The following is an 18,921-nucleotide window of genomic DNA, read 5'->3' as shown; positions in this document are numbered from 1 at the left end:
ATCCTTTTCTGAACAAGGTAGATAGCAACCCCAGACGATCGTTTCAGCCTTCTTTGTGCCTCGTCAGGAGCCTGGTTGGACTGACCTTCCTAGACAATATCAGACTGATATATTTCAGTAAAGTTCTCCTCAGTGAAAATCACTATTGGGCTAAAAGAGGTTGTTTCTAGGTTGTAACTCGCCACAGGACAAGCTACGGAGCTATTGTTCGTTCCTGGTAGATCACTTCTCTTTCTGTATGCATTTGAATTATCACCCTGGGGAGGTCTCCCTAAGGGTGATGGGGTTGACCAGATGTGTTTGGAGGGATATGACTGCCCACAGAAAGCCTAAACAATTGTCTGGGGTTGCCATGTTCTTTGTTCAGAGGAGGACTGCCTGGTATTATTTCGGGGCTCGACTGACCTTACTAGGTGGATCAGACTGATATACTTCAGGAAAGTTGTGCTCTGTGAAAAGCAGAATTGGGCTAAAAGAGGCTGCTCCCAGGTGGTAACTCACCATAGAACAAGCTACTGAGCTGTTGTTCATTCCTGGTAGAGCGCTTCACTTTCTGTATGCAAACAATTTTAAACAACTTTCCAATTTGCTTCTATTATCTCATTTTCTTGATATCTTTTGTTGAAAACCATAACTAGGTAGACTCAGGAGTTACAATGCACTTCTGGTGGCTGCACACAGATTTTTTAGCTAGCTCCCAGTATTGCATTGCTGCTCTGAAGCTTATCATGTTCTTTATGCACGTATAAGTCCCTTTAAAGGAACATGAAACCCAATTTTTCATGGTTCAGGTACAGCATACCATTTTAAAGGGATATATAGCAGTCTGTTTCATTGTTGTAATAAAAAAAGCACTAAATAGTGGTTTATATTTAATAGAAATCATTGCACTATGTATTATTCATTATTTTAAAAGGATTTCACCTTTTATTACTTTTTTTAACTTCATTTGTGTCAGGTTCATTACTTCCAGTCACAACCCCACAAGGAGGCTGTGGTCTCTACAGGAAGGCAAATTAGCAGTTTTTCCTTTGAAGTGTTGCTAAGAGACACATATCTGCTACTTGCAATTAGTTTATTGCTCATGTTCAGCATAGGACTTTTGTGACCATGGAGCATAAGTTCTGTAATGGTAACTCTATTATGGAGCTGTGGGCAGTGACTACATTGAGAACTTCTCAGTGCTTATTTGGCAAGTTGTTTGCTGCTTTTTCACACAATCTGTTTATTTTAATGTTTACTTTGATTTAACATATTGTTCTCCACAAAAGGAGCACTGTTTTATATCCATTTACACAACTTTCCAAATCAATTTACTCACCACATTTTCTTCATTCTCTTGGTATCCTTTATTCAAGGAGCAACAATCCAATTCTGGGTCCCAGTAATGCATTACAGCTCCTGAGCCTACCTAGGTATGCTATTCAACAAAGGATATCAAGAGAATAAAGAAAATTGGATAAAAAAAGGACTTCACTGTCCTTTTAAACAGTAGCTAGTAGTATGTTTTTTTTTCCCGAAAACGCACAGAATAATGTGATATATTTCTGCACATAGTGCAGAATTATATAACATTATTTTAGCAATAACTTCATAAATTACAAGTATTGACAGTTTTTTTAAGTCTAAAGTTGGACTCCGCTCCAGAATCTACTGAGCGGGTCTTGGATTTTCAAAGCGCTATTCGCGGGCATGCTGGCTAGTCACAGCACGCCTGATCGCGCCATTGGACTGAATGTAGCTCGCTCACGCTACCAGACCAGAGCGGGAGTGAGCTTCATTCAGTCCAATGGCGTGATTGGGCGTGCTGTGACTAGCCTGCAAGTCCGCGAATAGCGCTATCAAAATCCAAGACCCGCTCAGTAGATCCTGGAGCGGAGTCCAACTTTAGACTAAAAAAACTGTCAATACTTTTCAATTATGAAGTTACCGCTAAAATAATGTTATATAATTCTGCAAATAGTGCAGAATTATATAACATTATTCTGTACGTTTACTGTCCATTTAAAGGGGGACTGAACCCAAAGTTTCTTTATTTCATGATTCAGATAGAACAACAATTTTAAGCAACTTTCTAATTTACTATTAATATTTTTACTTTCTTTTGGCATCTTTATTTGAAAAGGCAAGAATGTAAGTTTACGAGCTGGCCCGTCTTTGGTTCAGCACCTGGGTAGCGCTTGCTGATTGGTGGATAAATGCAGCCACCAATCAGCGAGTGCTTTTCAGGGTGCGGAACCAAAAATGGGCCAGCTCTTAAGCGTGAATTCCTGCTTTTTCAAATAAAGATACCAAGAGAACTAAAAAAACAATGATAATAGGAGTAAATTAGAAAGTTGCAAAAGCATGCTCTGTCTGAATTTTTAAAGAAAACATTTGGGATCAGTATCCCACTAAATTTCCTGGTAAAACCTCCACTCTGAATTCTGTACGTTTACTGTCCATTTAAAGGGGGACTGAACCCAAAGTTTCTTTATTTCATGATGCAGCAATTTTAAGCAACTTTCTAATTTACTATTAATATTTTTACTTAGTTCTTTTGGCATCTTTATTTGAAAAGGCAAGAATGTAAGTTTACGAGCTGGCCCGTCTTTGGTTCAGCACCTGGGTAGCGCTTGCTGATTGGTGGATAAATGCAGCCACCAATCAGCGAGTGCTTTTCAGGGTGCGGAACCAAAAATGGGCCAGCTCTTAAGCGTGAATTCCTGCTTTTTCAAATAAAGATACCAAGAGAACTAAAAAAACAATGATAATAGGAGTAAATTAGAAAGTTGCAAAAGCATGCTCTGTCTGAATTTTTAAAGAAAACATTTGGGATCAGTATCCCACTAAATTTCCTGGTAAAACCTCCACTCTGAATGCCATTAGCACTACATGTAATATGTGCTGATGTGTTCCCATGGGAACTTCAATCTTAGAAGCTGTTGCAATAATGACAGCAGGATATATCACATATGACAGTAGTTCATCATGCAGCATTGATTTTTTTTTTCTCTCAAGCTTCTGCAGCTATGAAAATATGTTATTGCCATTATTTAATGCACATTCATCCAGAACAAGTCTGAAGCCGCTTCATTCGACAGTTTACAATGGATGGATTTTCTCATCTTTATCATACAATTCCAGATTTTGTGTAGCAGTTAAGTGCCAACGATATGCTTTGTTGTAAATTTAGCAAACCATTACAAGCTTCTAAATAATTTAATTGGCCAATATTATTTGCTAAATAAGTCAAATAAAAAAATAAATAAGCTGTTTGTATATCTTTAGTGATTTTCCGCAATTGCATGGTTTCTATAGCAACTGGGTTCAGTTTATACCATGTGGAATAGTAGGAGTTTGCTAGATACTTGAAAAAAAATGGAATAAATACACTGACGTACAGAAATATGTAGGCCGACTCAAAAGGAGATTAAAAGACACATTTTCAAATGCCAGTGACTTAATGAGCAATACATATGTTTTACTTCAGGTTCTATGAAAGGACATTCTACTAAAAATATATATATATATATATATTTTTGTTAGAGCATGTCATTTCTAAACATATTCCTTTATGTAGTTTTTGTGGGAGATTAAAGGGACATGAAACCCATTTTTTTATGATTTAGATAGAACCTACACTTTCAATTTATTCAATTAAATTTATTTATATTATCAATTTTGCTTCTCTCTTGACATCCTTTATTGAAGGAGTAGCAATGCACTACTGGGAGCTAGCTGCACATATCTGTAAATCAATGACAACAGGCATATATGTAAAGCCACTAATCAGCAGCTAGCTCTCAACAAGGTATGCTTTTAAACAAAGGACACCAAAAGAATGAAGCAAATAAAAAATAGAGGTAAAGTGGAAAGCAAAAAGAAATAAAATGTGGGTTTCATGTGCCTTTAAACTAACTACAGCTGTATGACTAAATAATATATTTTGTTGATTTTGAAATTGAAAAGAAGGTAACACTTCTGCAGTGAACATACTTAAAGGGACTATAATGTCAAACTTAAACTTTCATGACAGAGATAGACCATGCAATTTTAAACATTTTTCTAATTTACTTCTAATATCAAAGTGTTCTCACTCTTTTCATGTGAACACTTTCTGACGCACCAGCTCCTACTGAGCATGTGCAAGAGTTCACAGTGTATATGTATATGAGTCTGTAATTGGCTGATGGCTGTCACATGATAAAGTGGGCAGGAAAATCTACTGCATTTAATGGTCCTTTAAATACAGTAAAATTGAAAATCAACAAATACTAATAGCAATAACCAATGCAATAACACATTCAGGGCCAGATTATAAGGCCTATTTATCAAATGTCTGTTGGACCTGATCCGACAGTGCGGATCAGGTCCGACAGACATCGCTGAATGCGGAGAGCCATACGCTCTCTGTATTCAGCATTGAGCATTCACAAGAGCTGCTGGTGCAACGCCGCACCCTGCAGACTCGCGGCCGCGGCCGCCAACAGGGGGGTGTCAATCAACCCGATCGTACTCGATCGGGTTGAATTGTGGCGATGTCTGTCCACCTCATCAGAGCAGGCGGACAGGGTTATGGAGCAGCGGTCGTTAGACCGCTGCTCCATAACTTGCATTTCTGGCGAAATGCAAGTTATAAATGGTTGATAAATGGGCCTCAATAAGTGGAGCGCAAAATATTGATTTCGCTAAAGAGCTGGTATTACTAGAAGTACTCTACATTTAGCCACCAATCAGCAAGCGCTACCCAGGTGCTGAACCAAAAATGGGCTGATTCCTAAGCTTGCATTCCTGATTTCCAAATAAAGATACCAAGAGAACAAAGAAAAATTGATAATAGGAGTAAATTAGAAAGTTGCTTAAAATTGCATGCTCTATCTGAATCATGAAAGAAAAAAAAAAATGGGTTTCATGTCCCTTTAAGTTCACTGCAGAGTTTGCATTAACTTCTTTTCGAGACAGATAGTTTTACAGAGAGACATGCTGTGAGCTGTGTGTTTGTGTGTGGGTGTCTGTATTGTTGCACAGGTAGATGGGTCACTATTTTGTTTATGTGCAGCTATGTTGTTGAACTAGTGTGTGTATGTGTGAGATGCTATATTAAGTATATGAGTAGGTGTACATGGTGCGCTATGTTGCATGTATTTATGTGTTTACATAAGTATATGTCTATAGAAGAGTGCATTTCTGTGCATGTCAGTGTGTGTGTCTACGTGCATGTCTTGCATGTGCATGCTTAACCCCTTCCTGACCAAGCTTATTTGTCTACATAGGAACAAAGTTCATGCAATTGCGTGATTTCAATGATGGGATTGCGGGCTGGAGAACGTACCTAGCTGAAGCCCAGAGCAGTTTGGACGGCATGGAACGGCCTAACGGCAGGAAGTGGTTAAATGAATATGTCTATTAGACTGCATTTGTGTTTATTTCTCTGTGTGTGCGCACTCGCATGTCATGTGTATAGTATACCATGATAGCTTCTTCAGAATGCCAGAAGTGTTTGTGTATTCAGTTTCTTAATTAGCTGTGACAGTGTTCCTCTGAAACACAAAGTTAAATATAGCATTTTGGCACACACATAAAACTTAAATTATTTTCTTTTCTTCTGCTGGGGAGAGTCCACAGCTGCATTCATTACTTTTGGGAAATACAGAACCTGGCCACAAGGAGGAGGCAAAGACACCCCAGCCAAAGGCTCAAATACCTCCCACACTTCCCTTATCCCCCTGTAATTCTGCCAAGGGAACAAGGAACAGTAGGAGAAATATCAGGGTAAAAAAAAAGGCGCCAGAAGAACAAACAAATTAATGCCACCCTATGAAAAAAATCACAGGGAGCTGTGGACTCTCCCCGTCAGAAGAAAAGAAAGTTATCTGCTAAGCATAATTTAAGTTTTTCTTCTTAAACGGGGAGAGTCCACAGCTGCATTCATTACTTTTGGGAAATCAATACCCAAGCTATAGAGGACACTGAATGCAAAACGGGTGGGAACAAAAAAGGCGGCCCATTCTGAGGGCACCACAGCCTGATATAAAGCAAACTCCCAATAAAAAAACTGTGTCAACAGATACAGAAAGGATAAAAAGAAAGAGGGCCCAGTAACTGCCCATCAGTTAGAACCATAAAGAGCCTTGCTAGAAACCACTCAGATACCTACACTCCACTGAGCACTAAACCTATGAGGAGACACAAATCCCGCTGACTTGAAGCCCGCCAAGGAAAAACCTCTCCCTGACCAATGGGAAGCGGGACACCAAAATTCCCCTCACAATCTTCCAGAAGAATAAGAATGAAGATCAAATTAGGAAGTCCAAAAAGACCACCAAAACAAACCCCAAAAATCAAGGGCAAACCAAGAAAGAAGCCCCTAGCATAACTCCAAAGAAGCGAACTACAAGGCTGTAATAGGACAGAAGTCACGTAGAAAATACACTACCGACAAAGGAGAGCAACAGAAGGAAAGTTCTAGACCACCTCCTACATGGATCCCAAGGAACCAATGTAAAGTCCTAATCAGAACCGAAGTCCTAAAAGGACAAAAAGTAGAATCCGCTACTGTGACGGATACCCCGGCTACCCCAACTGGGTAGCTACGCTAAACGGGTCCTGCTTCCTCCCTGCTATGTAGCTCAGGAAAGTGATTCTAGCAGGAGCCCACCCAAATAACTAGACATACTAGCATTCAGGTGAAACAAGAACTGATTTTATTGTACAGCATACACTCCTTTTATACACACAGCTCATCTTGATAAAACAGGGAGACAATGCCACAGTTTTGCCGCCATTCCTGCCCCTCCAGACTGACTGGCGCCTCAATAGCAACCATAGTCCTACAGAATCCCAGGACACAATGGTGACGGTTTTGGGGTGATCCCAGGAGAGCGGCAGCACTTCCAGGGTGTCATTTGAAAGCTCTCGGTCCCCAGATGCTGCAGTCCAAAAAGTGGGGGTAGGGGTGTCCAAAACCCCAGGTTCCCAAAGCAGCTCCCCTCCGGTAATTCCCCCACCTCTTGTCCTCCCTAGGGGTTACTAATCCCCAAAAGAGCGGAGCTCTGGGGCACATGGTTGCTGGAGCGACCAGGGGTAAAGTTAGCGGGTATCCTGCTGTCCTGTGGCTGAACGGGAGTTCCAGGAGCCCGGACAGCCTGAGAGGAGTTAGGCGGGTGTCCGTTGTGAGGTGGCCGACCGGGAGTTCCAGGAGCCCGGCCAGCCTAGGACGGTTTTCCAGGTCATAGACCAGCTCTTCTCTAAACAAGTTTGGAACACAAAACTATGCAAACAAAAGCTTCCAGAGATTGTGGTTGCTCTAAGGAGCCCCAAACCACTGAGAAACAACAGGGGTGAGGTTGTAGGGGGGTGGGGGGGTTAGCCTTAGCTGTCTGGTATCCGTGACATCTCCCCCCCCCCCTCCAGTTCGGCAGACCCGGCTAGACCCTTAACAGGTCGGCCTGGGGCTGTGCAACGGTGGCCCTCCACTTCTTGGTTGCTGGGAGAGGTGATCCCATCTCTCCAGAGCTTGGGGCATCCTGGGGGGTTCCGGCTGGCGTTTATACCCTGCGCCCTGGGTGCAGGGATAGTCACATAAGGCAACATCCCAAACAAGTATGCCAAGGCCGGCTCAAAAACAATTGCTGTCCCACAAGTTCCAGGGTCCTCAAGTTCCAGGGCCACACTGCCTCTCTCCGTGATACTCGGTTTAGTACTTGCGGACCCACCCCAGACCAGAGGGGGAGGTTGCTCCTTGATGGGGCAGGCAAAGCTCGGGTGCCCAAACATGTGACACCAACTGTATAAGCTTTTCTCCTCCTTGCCTAATGCAACGCCTGCCCCCGGTGAGAAAAAGACAAGAAAAGGTTAGAGACCCTGCCAAGCTACTGAGGGGAGAGACCATCTGTCTCTTCTCCCGAGAAGGAGATCTACCACTGGGGAGGGAGGTCTGCTACCTCCGCTCCATGGGAAACTGTGCTGCCTCTGGGGAGAGAGACCAACTGTCTCCTCTCCCAGAAAGGGGTTCTGCTTACGGGGAGAGAGGACAACTACCTCCACTCCCAGGGGATGGCTCTGCCACTGGAGAGAGAGACTGACTGTCTCCTTTCCCAGGAAGGGGTTCTGTTTACGGGGAGGGAGGATGACTACCTCCGCTCCCAGGGGATGGCTCTGCCGCTGGGGAGAGAGACCGACTGTCTCCTCTCCTGGGAAGGGGTTCTGTTTATGGGGAGGGAGGACGACTACCTCCGCTCCCAGGGGATGGCTCTGTCACTGGGGAGAGAGACCGACTGTCTCCTCTCCCGGCTCCTGGCTCTGCCGCTGGGGAGAGAGACCGACTGTCTCCTCTCCCAAGAAGGGGTTCTGTTTACGGGGAAGAAGGACGACTACATCCGCTCCCAGGGGATGGCTCTGCTGCTGGGGAGAGACTGTCTGCTCTCCCGGGAAGGGGTTCTGTTTACGGGCAAGGAGGACGACTACCTCCCCTCCCAGGGGATGGCTCTGCCACTGGGGAGAGAGACCAAATGTCTCCTCTCCCGGCTCCTGGCTCTGCCGCTGGGGAGAGAGACCGACTGTCTCCTCTCCCAGGAAGGGGTTCTGCTGCTGGGGAGAGTAATTGACATCCATCTCTACCTGCAAGGGGTTCTCTTTAAGGGGAGGGAGGACGACTACCTCCACTCCCAGGTTTCCTGGAGCTGTTACAGGTGCTGGGCAGAGGCCAGCGGCTCTCTGCCCTGTTGTCAGCACTTCTGCTGGGGTGGCTCCCTTGTCCAAGTCTCACAGTCCATCGAACCCGGAATCTCATGTCATTCATGGGGAGGACATTTCCATTTTCCTGCTCCTGTTGAAGAGCCTCCCACCAGAGGTCTCGGAGGGCAAGGTTCCTCCATGCCAGAACGTCCTGTTCCGAACAAGGATAATTTGTTCCAGTCAGCATCTTTTGTACTCTCCCTAGGAACTCTGTCTTCATATTTACCGGCTACTGTGGTACGTCTCCTCTGTCAGCAGAAACTGTGTGAAAGAAGCAGATCCCACCGCTGCCAGCCAATGTGACGGATACCCCGGCTACCCCAACTGGGTAGCTCCGCCAAACGGGTCCTGCTTCCTCCCTGCTGACTGCAGCTATGTAGCTGGCAACTGACCACAGCCTGTAGCCACCCCTGATGCCCGACAGCACCAGTATTCAGGGTCCCACCCTGTGGCAGACTCCGGCTACCCAGACTAGGTAGCTCTGCCAGAGTGTCCTTCCTCTGCCTGGAACAGGCTGCTATGTAGCTCAGGAAAGTGATTCTAGCAGGAGCCCACCCAAATAACTAGAAAGACTAGCATGCAGGTGAAACAAGAACTGATTTTATTGTACAGCATACACTCCTTTTATACACACAGCTCATCTTGATAAAACAGGGAGACAATGCCACAGTTTTCCCGCCATTCCCGCCCCTTCAGACTGACTGGCGCCTCCATAGCAACCATAGTCCTACAGAATCCAAGGACACAGTGGTGACGGTTTTGGGGTGATCCTGGGGGAACGTCATTTGAAAGCTCTCGGTCCCCAGATGCTGCAGTCCAAAAAGCGGCGTGATTCGTTATTGGGGACCGGAAATACAGCCTGTTGAAGTTATGGGGGTAGGGGTGTCCAAAACCCCAGGTTCCCAAAGCAGCTCCCCTCCGGTAATTCCCCCAACTCTTGTCCTCCCTAGGGGCTACTAATCCCCAAAAGAGTGGAGTTCTGGGGCACATGGTTGCTGGAGCGACCAGGGGTAAAGTTAGCGGGTGTCCTTTGGCCGACCAGGAGTTCCAGGAGCCCGCACAGCCTGAGAGGAGTTAGGCGGGTGTCCATTGTGAGGCGGCCGACCGGGAGTTCCAGAAGTCTGGCCAGCCTAGGAGGGTTTTCCAGGACATAGACCAGCTCTTCTATAAACAAGTATGGAACACAAAACTATGCAAACAAAAGCTTCCAGAGATTGTGGTTGCTCTGAGGAGCCCAAAACCACTGAGAAACAACAGGGGTGAGGTTGTAGGGGGGTGGGGGATAGCCTTAACTGTCTGATATCTGTGACAGCTACCTTACCACAGAGTGCTGTCCAGCACTAAGATACTGAACACCCAAGGGTAAAAGAAACCCTGGAAGTAGAACAGACAAAACAGATAGGAATATCTGTGTACGCCCCAGTCAAAAGCCGCAGGCTTCCATCTGATAGGCATTCCAACTAAGCATCAAGCAAACAAAGACTGGACAACAAGTTAGTCTGACCAAGAATGAAAAACTAGCAACTCACAAAGGAAAGGTCCATCGCGAGGCCTCCCACGTAAGGAAGGAGCACACAAGTAGCCCATCATGATACGCGGTCGATGCTCAACAGAACAGTCAGGATTCCTGACCCCTACTTCGAGCAAACAGTCCTAGCACCGATTTAATATTATTACTATTATTCTTTATTTATAAAGTGCCGACAGATTCTGCAGCGCTGCCCATGGGTACAAGGATAGAAGTACAACGGAGAAACAATACAATAAAAGACAAAATTTTACAGACAGATACAGGGGGAATTGAGGGTCCTATTCCCATGGGAAATTACAATCTAGATGGGTAGGAGGAAGGGAAACAAGAGGTGGGGACTGCAAAGGTGGGAATGATGTTAGTGGGGAGATGAATGTAACTGTTGGGTTAGTGAAGTTCATTTGTTAATGAGTCGGGTGATAGGCTTTCCTGAACAAAAAGGTCTTTAGGGAACGTTTAAAGGAGGAGAGGTTAGGGGAGAATCTGACGGCTCGAAGAAGTGGATTCCAGAGGGTTGGAGCCGCACGAGAGAAGTCCTGTAGTCTAGCATGAGAGGAGGTGATGGTAGAGGACGCAATAAGCAGGTCATTGTTGGATCTTAGGGGACGGGCTGGAGTATATTTGCTGATGAGTGAGGACAGGTAGGGTGGGGCAGCATTGGTGAGGGCTTTGTAGGTTAGGGTGAGAATTTTGAATTTTGTTCTGCTGTGAATGGGGAGCCAGTGAAGGGACTCACAGAGAGGCACAGCAGAAACGGAGCATCGAGAGAGGTGGATTAGCCTGGCAGATGCATTTAGGATGGATTGAAGGGGAGAGAAGTGGGAGAGAGGGAGGCCAGTTAGCAAGTTATTGCAGTAGTCAAGTCGGGAAATTACCAGGGAGTGGATAAGCAGTTTAGTAGTTTCATCATTTAGAAACGGATGAGTTTTGGAGATATTGCGTAGGTGGTTGCAGCAGGATGAAGAGAGCAGTTGGATGTGGGGAATGAAGGACAGATTTGAGTCAAGTGTGACTCCGAGGCAGCAGACTTGGGGTGATGGGGAGATAGTGGGGCCGCCAACAGTGATGGAAAAATTAGAAACTGTAGTAGAGTTAGAGGGGGGGATTAGAAGTAGTTCGGTCTTGGCCATGTTTATTTTTAGGTGGTGAGAGGCTATCCAGGAGGAAATGCCAGATAAGCAGTCCCTGATGTAAGAATTGACAGAAGGAGAGAGTGCAGGGGTGGAAAGGTAGATCTGAGTGTCATCAGCATAGAGGTGGTAGTTGAAGCCATAGCTGTTGATAAGTTTACCCAGTGAAGAAGTGTAAATAGAGAAGAGTAGAGGACCCAGGACACAGGGCTGGACTGGGAATAAAAAGCAGCCCTGCAAAAATATGAAGACCAGCCCTATTTTCCTTTGAGTCGGTAGAATTCACATGCCCCATTTTTCTCAAAGGGGATTACTGGGATACCCCTTCCCCACTATATTTTTCAGAATTAAATTATATTACTTTGTATTAAAGGGACAGTCTAGGCCAAAATAAACTTTCATGATTCACATAGAGCATGTGATTTTAAACAATTTTCCAATTTACTTTTATCACCAATTTTGCTTTGTTCTCTTGGTATTCTTAGTTGAAAGCTTAACCTAGGAGGTTCATATGCTAATTTCTTAGACCTTGAAGCCCACCTCTTTCAGATTGCATTTTAACAGTTTTTCACCACTAGAGGGTGTTAGTTCACGTATTTCATATAGATAACACTGTGCTCGTGCACAAGAAGTTATGTGGGAGCAGGCACTGATTAGCTAGACTGCAAGTCTGTCAAAAGAACTGAAAAAAGGGGCAGTTTGCAGAGGCTTAGATACAAGATAATCACAGAGGTAAAAAGTATATTATTATAACTGTGTTGGTTATGCAAAACTGGGAAATAGGTAATAAAGGGATTATCTATCTTTTAAAACAATAAAAATTCTGGTGTAGACTGTGCCTTTAAATAAAATGTCCAGATTGATGTTATTTAGGCATCCTATAACCCAATTGCATCTATTAATCACCCCTTTAAATTGTTGCTTTCCAGCCCCAGCTGCTGCAGCCCAAGAGAGCTGAGAGTCCGTAAGAGAAGGGGATGTTCAACAGTGTCAAAGGCAGCAGAGAGGTCAAGTAAGATGAGTATAGAGTAGTAGCCTTTGTTTTTAGCAGAAAGGAGATCGTTAGTAACCGTGGTGAGGGCAGTCTCTTGAGTGTTGGGGATGGAAGCCAGATTGCAGGGGGTCGAGCAGTGAGTTGGAGGACAGGAAGTGGGTTAGGCGATCGAAAACTAGTTTTTCAAGAATTTTTGAAGCTAGCGGGAGCAGTGATATGGGGCGGTAGTTTGCAGGAGAGTTAGGGTCAAGAGAGGGTTTTTTGAGGATGGGGGTGACCTTTGCATGTTTAAAGGAGGCAGGGAATGAGCCGGTAGAAAGGGATAGGTTGAATATGTGGGTAAGAGTCTGAGTGAGGGTGGGAGAGAGAGAAGGTATTAGATGCACAGGAATAGGGTCAAGTGGGCAGGTAGTGAGGTATGAGGAAGACAATAGGGAAGCCATTTCACTCTCAGTGGTTGGGAGGAGGATGCAGAGAGTGGGAGAGGGGGTGACTGGGAGTGAAGTTGGGAGATTGCAGGCTTGTGTTGGGATGTTTCTTCGGATGGTGTTTTATTGAAAAAGTAGTCAGCCAGGTCTTGCGCACTGAACGCAGATGAGGGGGGTGGTGCAGGTGGGTAGAGAAATGGAGAAGTGTCTTTTAGGGTTTGAGGAGTAAGTGAATATAAGAGAAGAGAAGTAGGTTTGCTTAGCTAAGTGAAGGGCCGAGGTGTAAGAGTAAAGGATTAACTTATAGTGCATGAAATCAGGTTCAGAGCGGGATTTTCTCCAGGAACGTTCAGCAGTGTGGGGGCATTTTTATAGGTGGCGTGTTTGTTGGGAGTGCCAGGGCTGGAGCTGACAACCTGGGGCTTTGCGAAGTTGGGACAGCAAAGTTAAAATAATGTTTTTAACAATGAGTATTGAACACCTGAAATAGGGTTCATATTGTTGAAGACACAGGTACACTCCAAAGCATATGTAGGTATGCTCTTAAACAAAGAACAACAGGAGAACAAAGTTAATTTGATAATAAAGGTGAATTGGAAAGTTGTTTAAAATGATGTGCTCTATCTTAAAGGGACACTGTACCCAAAAAATTTCTTTCGTGATTCAGATTGAGCATGAAATTTTAAGCAACTTTCTAATTTACTCCTATTAGCAATTTTTTTCATTCTCTTGGTATCTTTATTTGAAATGCAAGAATGTAAGTTTAGATGCCGGACCATTTTTGGTGAACAACCTGGGTTGTCCTTGCTGATTGGTGGATAAATTCATCCACCAATAAAAAAGTGCTGTTCAGAGTACTGAAACCAAAAAAAAGCTTAGATGCCTTCTTTTTCAAATAATGATAGCAAGAGAATGAAGAAAAATTGATAATAGGAGTAAATTAGAAAGTTGCTTAAAATTGCATGCTCTTTCTGAATTACAAAAGAAAAAAATTGGGTACAGTGTCCCTTTAATTATGAAAGTTTAATTCTGAATTTACTGAGCCATTAAGTTTCCTTGTGAGTCTACGGGATCTACGGGGAATGCTACTTAGTCTGAGATAAACTTTTTGTAGTGATTTTCCCAAACATTCACATAAGAAAATAACAAGCATGGTGACTAATTTAAAATTAAACGAATGTGAAACCCACAATTATTCTTTCATGATTTAGATAGAGAATTCCATGTTAAACAACTTCCTAGTTTACTTCTATTATCAATTTTGTCTTCGTTCTCTTGGTATCTTTTGTTAAAAAGCAGGGAATTAAGCTTAGGAGCCTGCCCATGATTAGGACACTAATATGGCAGCTGTTCTGGAATTGTATCCATTTACAAGAGCACTAGATGGTAGCATTATTTCCTGCCATGCTCCCAATGCCTAGGTATCTCTTCAAAACAGAACAAAGCAAATTTATCCTTTGTTTGAAAAACAAAAGAACATTTTTGGGTTTCATATTCCTTTATTGATAACTGGCCAATGTGTTTGAGCACAAGACGTTTAACAAAATATCAAATAATAATATCTGTGACATTAAACAGATATAAAAGTGTAAACATTCTCTAATATGTTAAAGGGCCAGTAAACCTAGCTTTATGTAACATAATATTGCCACTGGAATGTTTATTAAAAAAGAGGGTTTTTCAGACTCTGTGCTCTACTGAGCGGGTCTGGTTTTCCCTCTGAGCGCATCTGGACAGCTGTCTAGTCACAGCCCGGCCCGATTGTGCCATTACACTCAATGTAGCTCGCTTCTGCTCTGTCTGACAGCGGGAGCGAGCAACATTGAGTGTAATAGCGCGATCAGGCTGGGCTGTGACTAGACAGCTGCCCTGATGCCCTTTAAAGTGAAGTTCAAGTCCGCGGCTCTCAATTACATAATTCGAATTGTCATTATAAAAAACCATAATGTTCATTCATCAAAACTCTCTAAATTATCGCTTTCGTTTCATTTTTTAATTTTAATTTACCCTCCGTATTCCCGCAATTGTCCGCCCGACATTGGTTGCCTTTTGATTGACATGTTTTCGCAATTTGATATCCAATCCCTTCACTAGCGCATGCGTATAACAGCGCTTCTCTCGTTAGTCGTCATGCTCGTGCATGATCTGCGCTTGTGTGTTAGCCTGTGTCTTTGGACAGTTGTCTATACTCTGGATACAATGTAACTCTGCTCTGGAATGAACTGCGGAACGGAACGAAAATTTTTACGCATGCGCGAATGAAGACAGGATACGCATGAGCATATCGCATCTGTTCTTGTGCACGAGCATTGAAGTGACGACGTCAGCTTGTTCTTACGATCGCGACGTCAGTTGAGGGAAATAAGTAAGTAGACCGGGGGAGGAGTAAAGGTAACTAACAGCGATATAATATAGATATAAATAACTCGAAATTCATATCCATTTTCGGAAAAATAAGTAAGCGACTTTTATATTGGGAGGTTATTGTATACATGGGTGATGCGCAGTGGTTTGAAATTGAACTTCACTATAAAGCATTTTATTATCATACTATTGCTTTATATAACTGTGTGTTTAACTCCTGCAAATGAGATAAACATATAATAAAAGTTAACTCCAGAGTGGTAGTGCAGTACTGGGAACGAGCTGAAAGCATTTGGTAAGCCAAAGACAAAAGGCCTATGTGAGTAAGCACCAATCATCAGTTTGATTGGTAAGGAAAATGGTGTATATATTTTCTGATGGATTGGAATTTTCTTTACACAGAGATTTTGATGAATTGCAGCTGGGGCCAAGGACAGTTTTGTACATGTGCAATCATTAACAACATCAAGGGCCAGATTACAAGTGAAGCACTATATATCGCTTTCATAAAATCGATATTAGCGCTCTACTGTGTAATACCAGTGCATGCTAATGTGCACTGGAAGCAATGCAGTCACAAGAGCGCACTTCCATAGGCTCCAATATGAGCCTCGTTGTGATGACGATAATTTAGTGCTCCAATTGTAATCTAACCCCAAGTCAGTTATCTTCAGCACAAAGATGAAACCCTGAGATATGAAGACGGAACAGTCTAAGCTGGGAAGACCAGACGATATACAACAGGTCAGTGTTTGGACGTACACAGAATAAAACAGCGTAACTAAAGATAACAGTAACAGGACAACCTTGTGAAGAGCAAACTGTAACTAATAGGTGCCGGTTATGATAGATTACCTGCAGGAAATGAATTCTTCTTGACTAATGGGCTCTTCAGATTCACTGGTGAACCATTCGGCCGTTCCCATGTAGTCTCTAAAAAATAAGCACAAAAAAAAACCAGTTGTTAAAGTGATTGTAAATTTGAACTTCTCATTATGCTACATATAGTATGTATATTAAAGTCGATGATTTTTATTTTAAATTTATCCCCAACTTTTTAAAAGTCATATTTTATAGCTCACTATTTATCAGTACGTCCTCCGCCCCCTACCAGTTCCAGGTTTCCACTTTCTGTGATGTAGAGAGCGCTATGATGCGCTATTGGTCGAGGGGGTGCATTAGCCTGTTTTAATAGGTTCGGAGCAAAAACTTTATTTAAAAAAAAAACAAATCTAATATGAAGCCGGGTAGATTAACAGAGACAAGGATTTACACTGAACAGCAGCAATAATGTTAGTATTAGGGGGAATAAAAACATGAATGAATGTCCTGTGTTTATTTTAAATGCTTTTTTACATGCTGCTTTCCAGATGTCTCAAGTTCACAAACACTTTACGTATTACACGTTGTCATTTTTAGCACTGTTTAATAAATCTGCTAAAATATTGTTATGGTTACATTCATTTCCAAAAGTCCTTGTAAATCAGCAAATTAAATTTACAAAAAGCACTTACTGATAAATTAGGGTGATGAAGTAATGAATTAGCCAATAAAAAAAACATCCATTCCCCACTCTGTGTGTCTGCAATGTGATGCATGTGACTTCAACAAAAAGCTGAAAAGGGACAGTAAATTTAAAAAAAGTTTCTAATTTACTTTTATGATCAAATAAGCTTTGTTCTTATTGTGTCATTTGTTGAAGAGCATGTCTAGTTAGGCTCAGGAACAGAAGTGCACTTCTGGGGGGCTAACTGATGCACATATATGCCTTTTGTCATTGACTCACCAGATGTGTTTCAATAGCTCCAAGTAGTGCACTGATTTTCCAGAGCCATCTCTTCAACAAGGGATACCAAGAGACTGAAGTTATTTTGAAAGCATGCTCTATTTGAATCATGAAAGTTCAATTTTGACTTTACTGTTCCTTTAATAATTTAGAATCCAAAGGAAGTACATGTTCTTTGAACAACTCTGGAGTATCTATGTAACACTATGGGCTACATCATGTACAAAGCAGCATAAGCTGCTCCGGAGACTTGAGGGGAAGGTTTGCAAATGCCAGCCTGCTTCCCACATTGTAAAAAGCAGCGGTTATCAGACCACCACTTCTTTGCCACTGCTGAGGTGGGGGAGAGAAATCACCCCGAGCTCGCTCAGTTGGGGTAATTGATAGGCCCTTCTCTCACGCGATTGGACATGTGAGAGAAGAGCGGACATTACACCCTCACTTCAGCATGTAATGATACATATGGGTAGCGGAAGAACAGAATCCGCTGCCCGTTGCCTTCAAGGCAAGTGGACAACTTATCTAGTTGAAAATCTTGTCCGCTCACCTTTTAATACATGTGGGCCTATGTTGTCATGGTGAAGTAGCACTGTAAAGTTTTCCCATTAAAGATTTCAGTGTTAGACAAGACCACAGTTCTCAGATTATGCAACAACAGACCATCAGACAGACGTGCAAGTGTCACTTCACCGTGATGAAAATAAAGATTAAGGAAATAATTCAGTTTAAACTTATTAACAATTCACAGAAAAACTAATATTTGACACTATGGGGCCGATTTATTAAGGCCACTGCACCTTAATTGATCCGCCGCCTTTGAGGCTGCGGACATCAATCTGCCCGATCGTATACAATAGGGCTAATTGACACCCCCTGCTTGCGACTGAATTCCCGCGAATCCCCACGGGGGTAGCATTGATCAAGCAGTTCACGAGAAGTGCTTGTGCAATGTTAAATGCCGACAGCATATGCTGTTGGCATTCAGCGATGTCTGGCGTACATTGTCCGCCATACAATGATAATTTGGCCCCTAAGTTGCTTGTTCTATTTAATTTGTCTCATTGAAAAATCATACTAAAAAAACAAAGCACTTTGCTTTAAGTGTCTGTGTGTTAGCATACGTGCATATTGTGAATATTGGTGTGTATTCATATGTATGTGTATACGTGTGTGTAAAATACAATATGTGTATACATTTGTGTATGTATATGCATGCATGTATGCATATGTGTGTGTGTATGTAAAAGTGTGTATGTATGTGTATGTATCATGTATACGTGTGTGTATATATGTCTGTTCTGAGTTTGTATATATACGTGTGTATGTTTATGTATATATGTATTTGTATATGTACGTGTGTATGCATCTGTGTGTATGCATTTATATGTGTGTGTGCATGTTTATATGTGTGCATGTATTTAGATGTGATCATGTGTGTGTGTATTTTATAATTCCAGTAAAAATAAGACCTATATGGAGTTAGGTTATAGAATAGTATAGCTAAAAAAATAAGCCATTTTTCCCCCAAAGCCATATTTGTTTAATTTTTAATGTTTCAATATTAATTAATGTATCAGTGAATAAGAACTAGTTTTATTTTGCAAAAAGTGAATAGTTTTTTGCTTCTGTCTAACGGATTTAGGAAGTTCTTTTTGCATATCATTGACAGGTTTGAAAAATACTACTTATTATGTTTGCTTTAGATGGACAGCTGAATCTCTCTAACTAGCAATTCCTTTAGAAGTACATTTTTATGACTGGAAATTATTTTTCTATAAAGAAAATGATATTACTGTGAAGATTAATAATAGCTTCTGGCTGAAAATCTGACATAAAATTAAATAATGTAGCTGTGCAAAGCTTGTAAATTAACGGAACACAAGGCCTCTGTAATGTTAGGTCAATTATTCCTTTGAAAAAAAAAATAATAATAATTAAAAACACCCACAGCAAGTCAGTAGTGTCAATAT

The 18,921-nt window shown here is 42.4% G+C and overlaps 1 protein-coding gene across 1 annotated transcript in view; it reads right to left on the bottom strand.

Annotated features, from left to right (window-relative positions):
- Positions 1 to 18,921, bottom strand: part of LOC128666890 (growth arrest-specific protein 7) — a 478,770-nt gene that overhangs the window by 93,711 nt on the left and 366,138 nt on the right. The window contains exon 3 of the mRNA XM_053721704.1: positions 16,021 to 16,098. Coding sequence (XP_053577679.1) covers positions 16,021 to 16,098 — 78 coding nt within the window. The remainder of the gene's footprint in view (positions 1 to 16,020; positions 16,099 to 18,921) is intronic.

Source organism: Bombina bombina, chromosome 1 (genome assembly GCF_027579735.1).
Source record: "Bombina bombina isolate aBomBom1 chromosome 1, aBomBom1.pri, whole genome shotgun sequence".
Lineage (NCBI taxonomy): Eukaryota > Metazoa > Chordata > Amphibia > Anura > Bombinatoridae > Bombina > Bombina bombina.
This window is presented reverse-complemented; position numbering and strand designations above follow the sequence as displayed.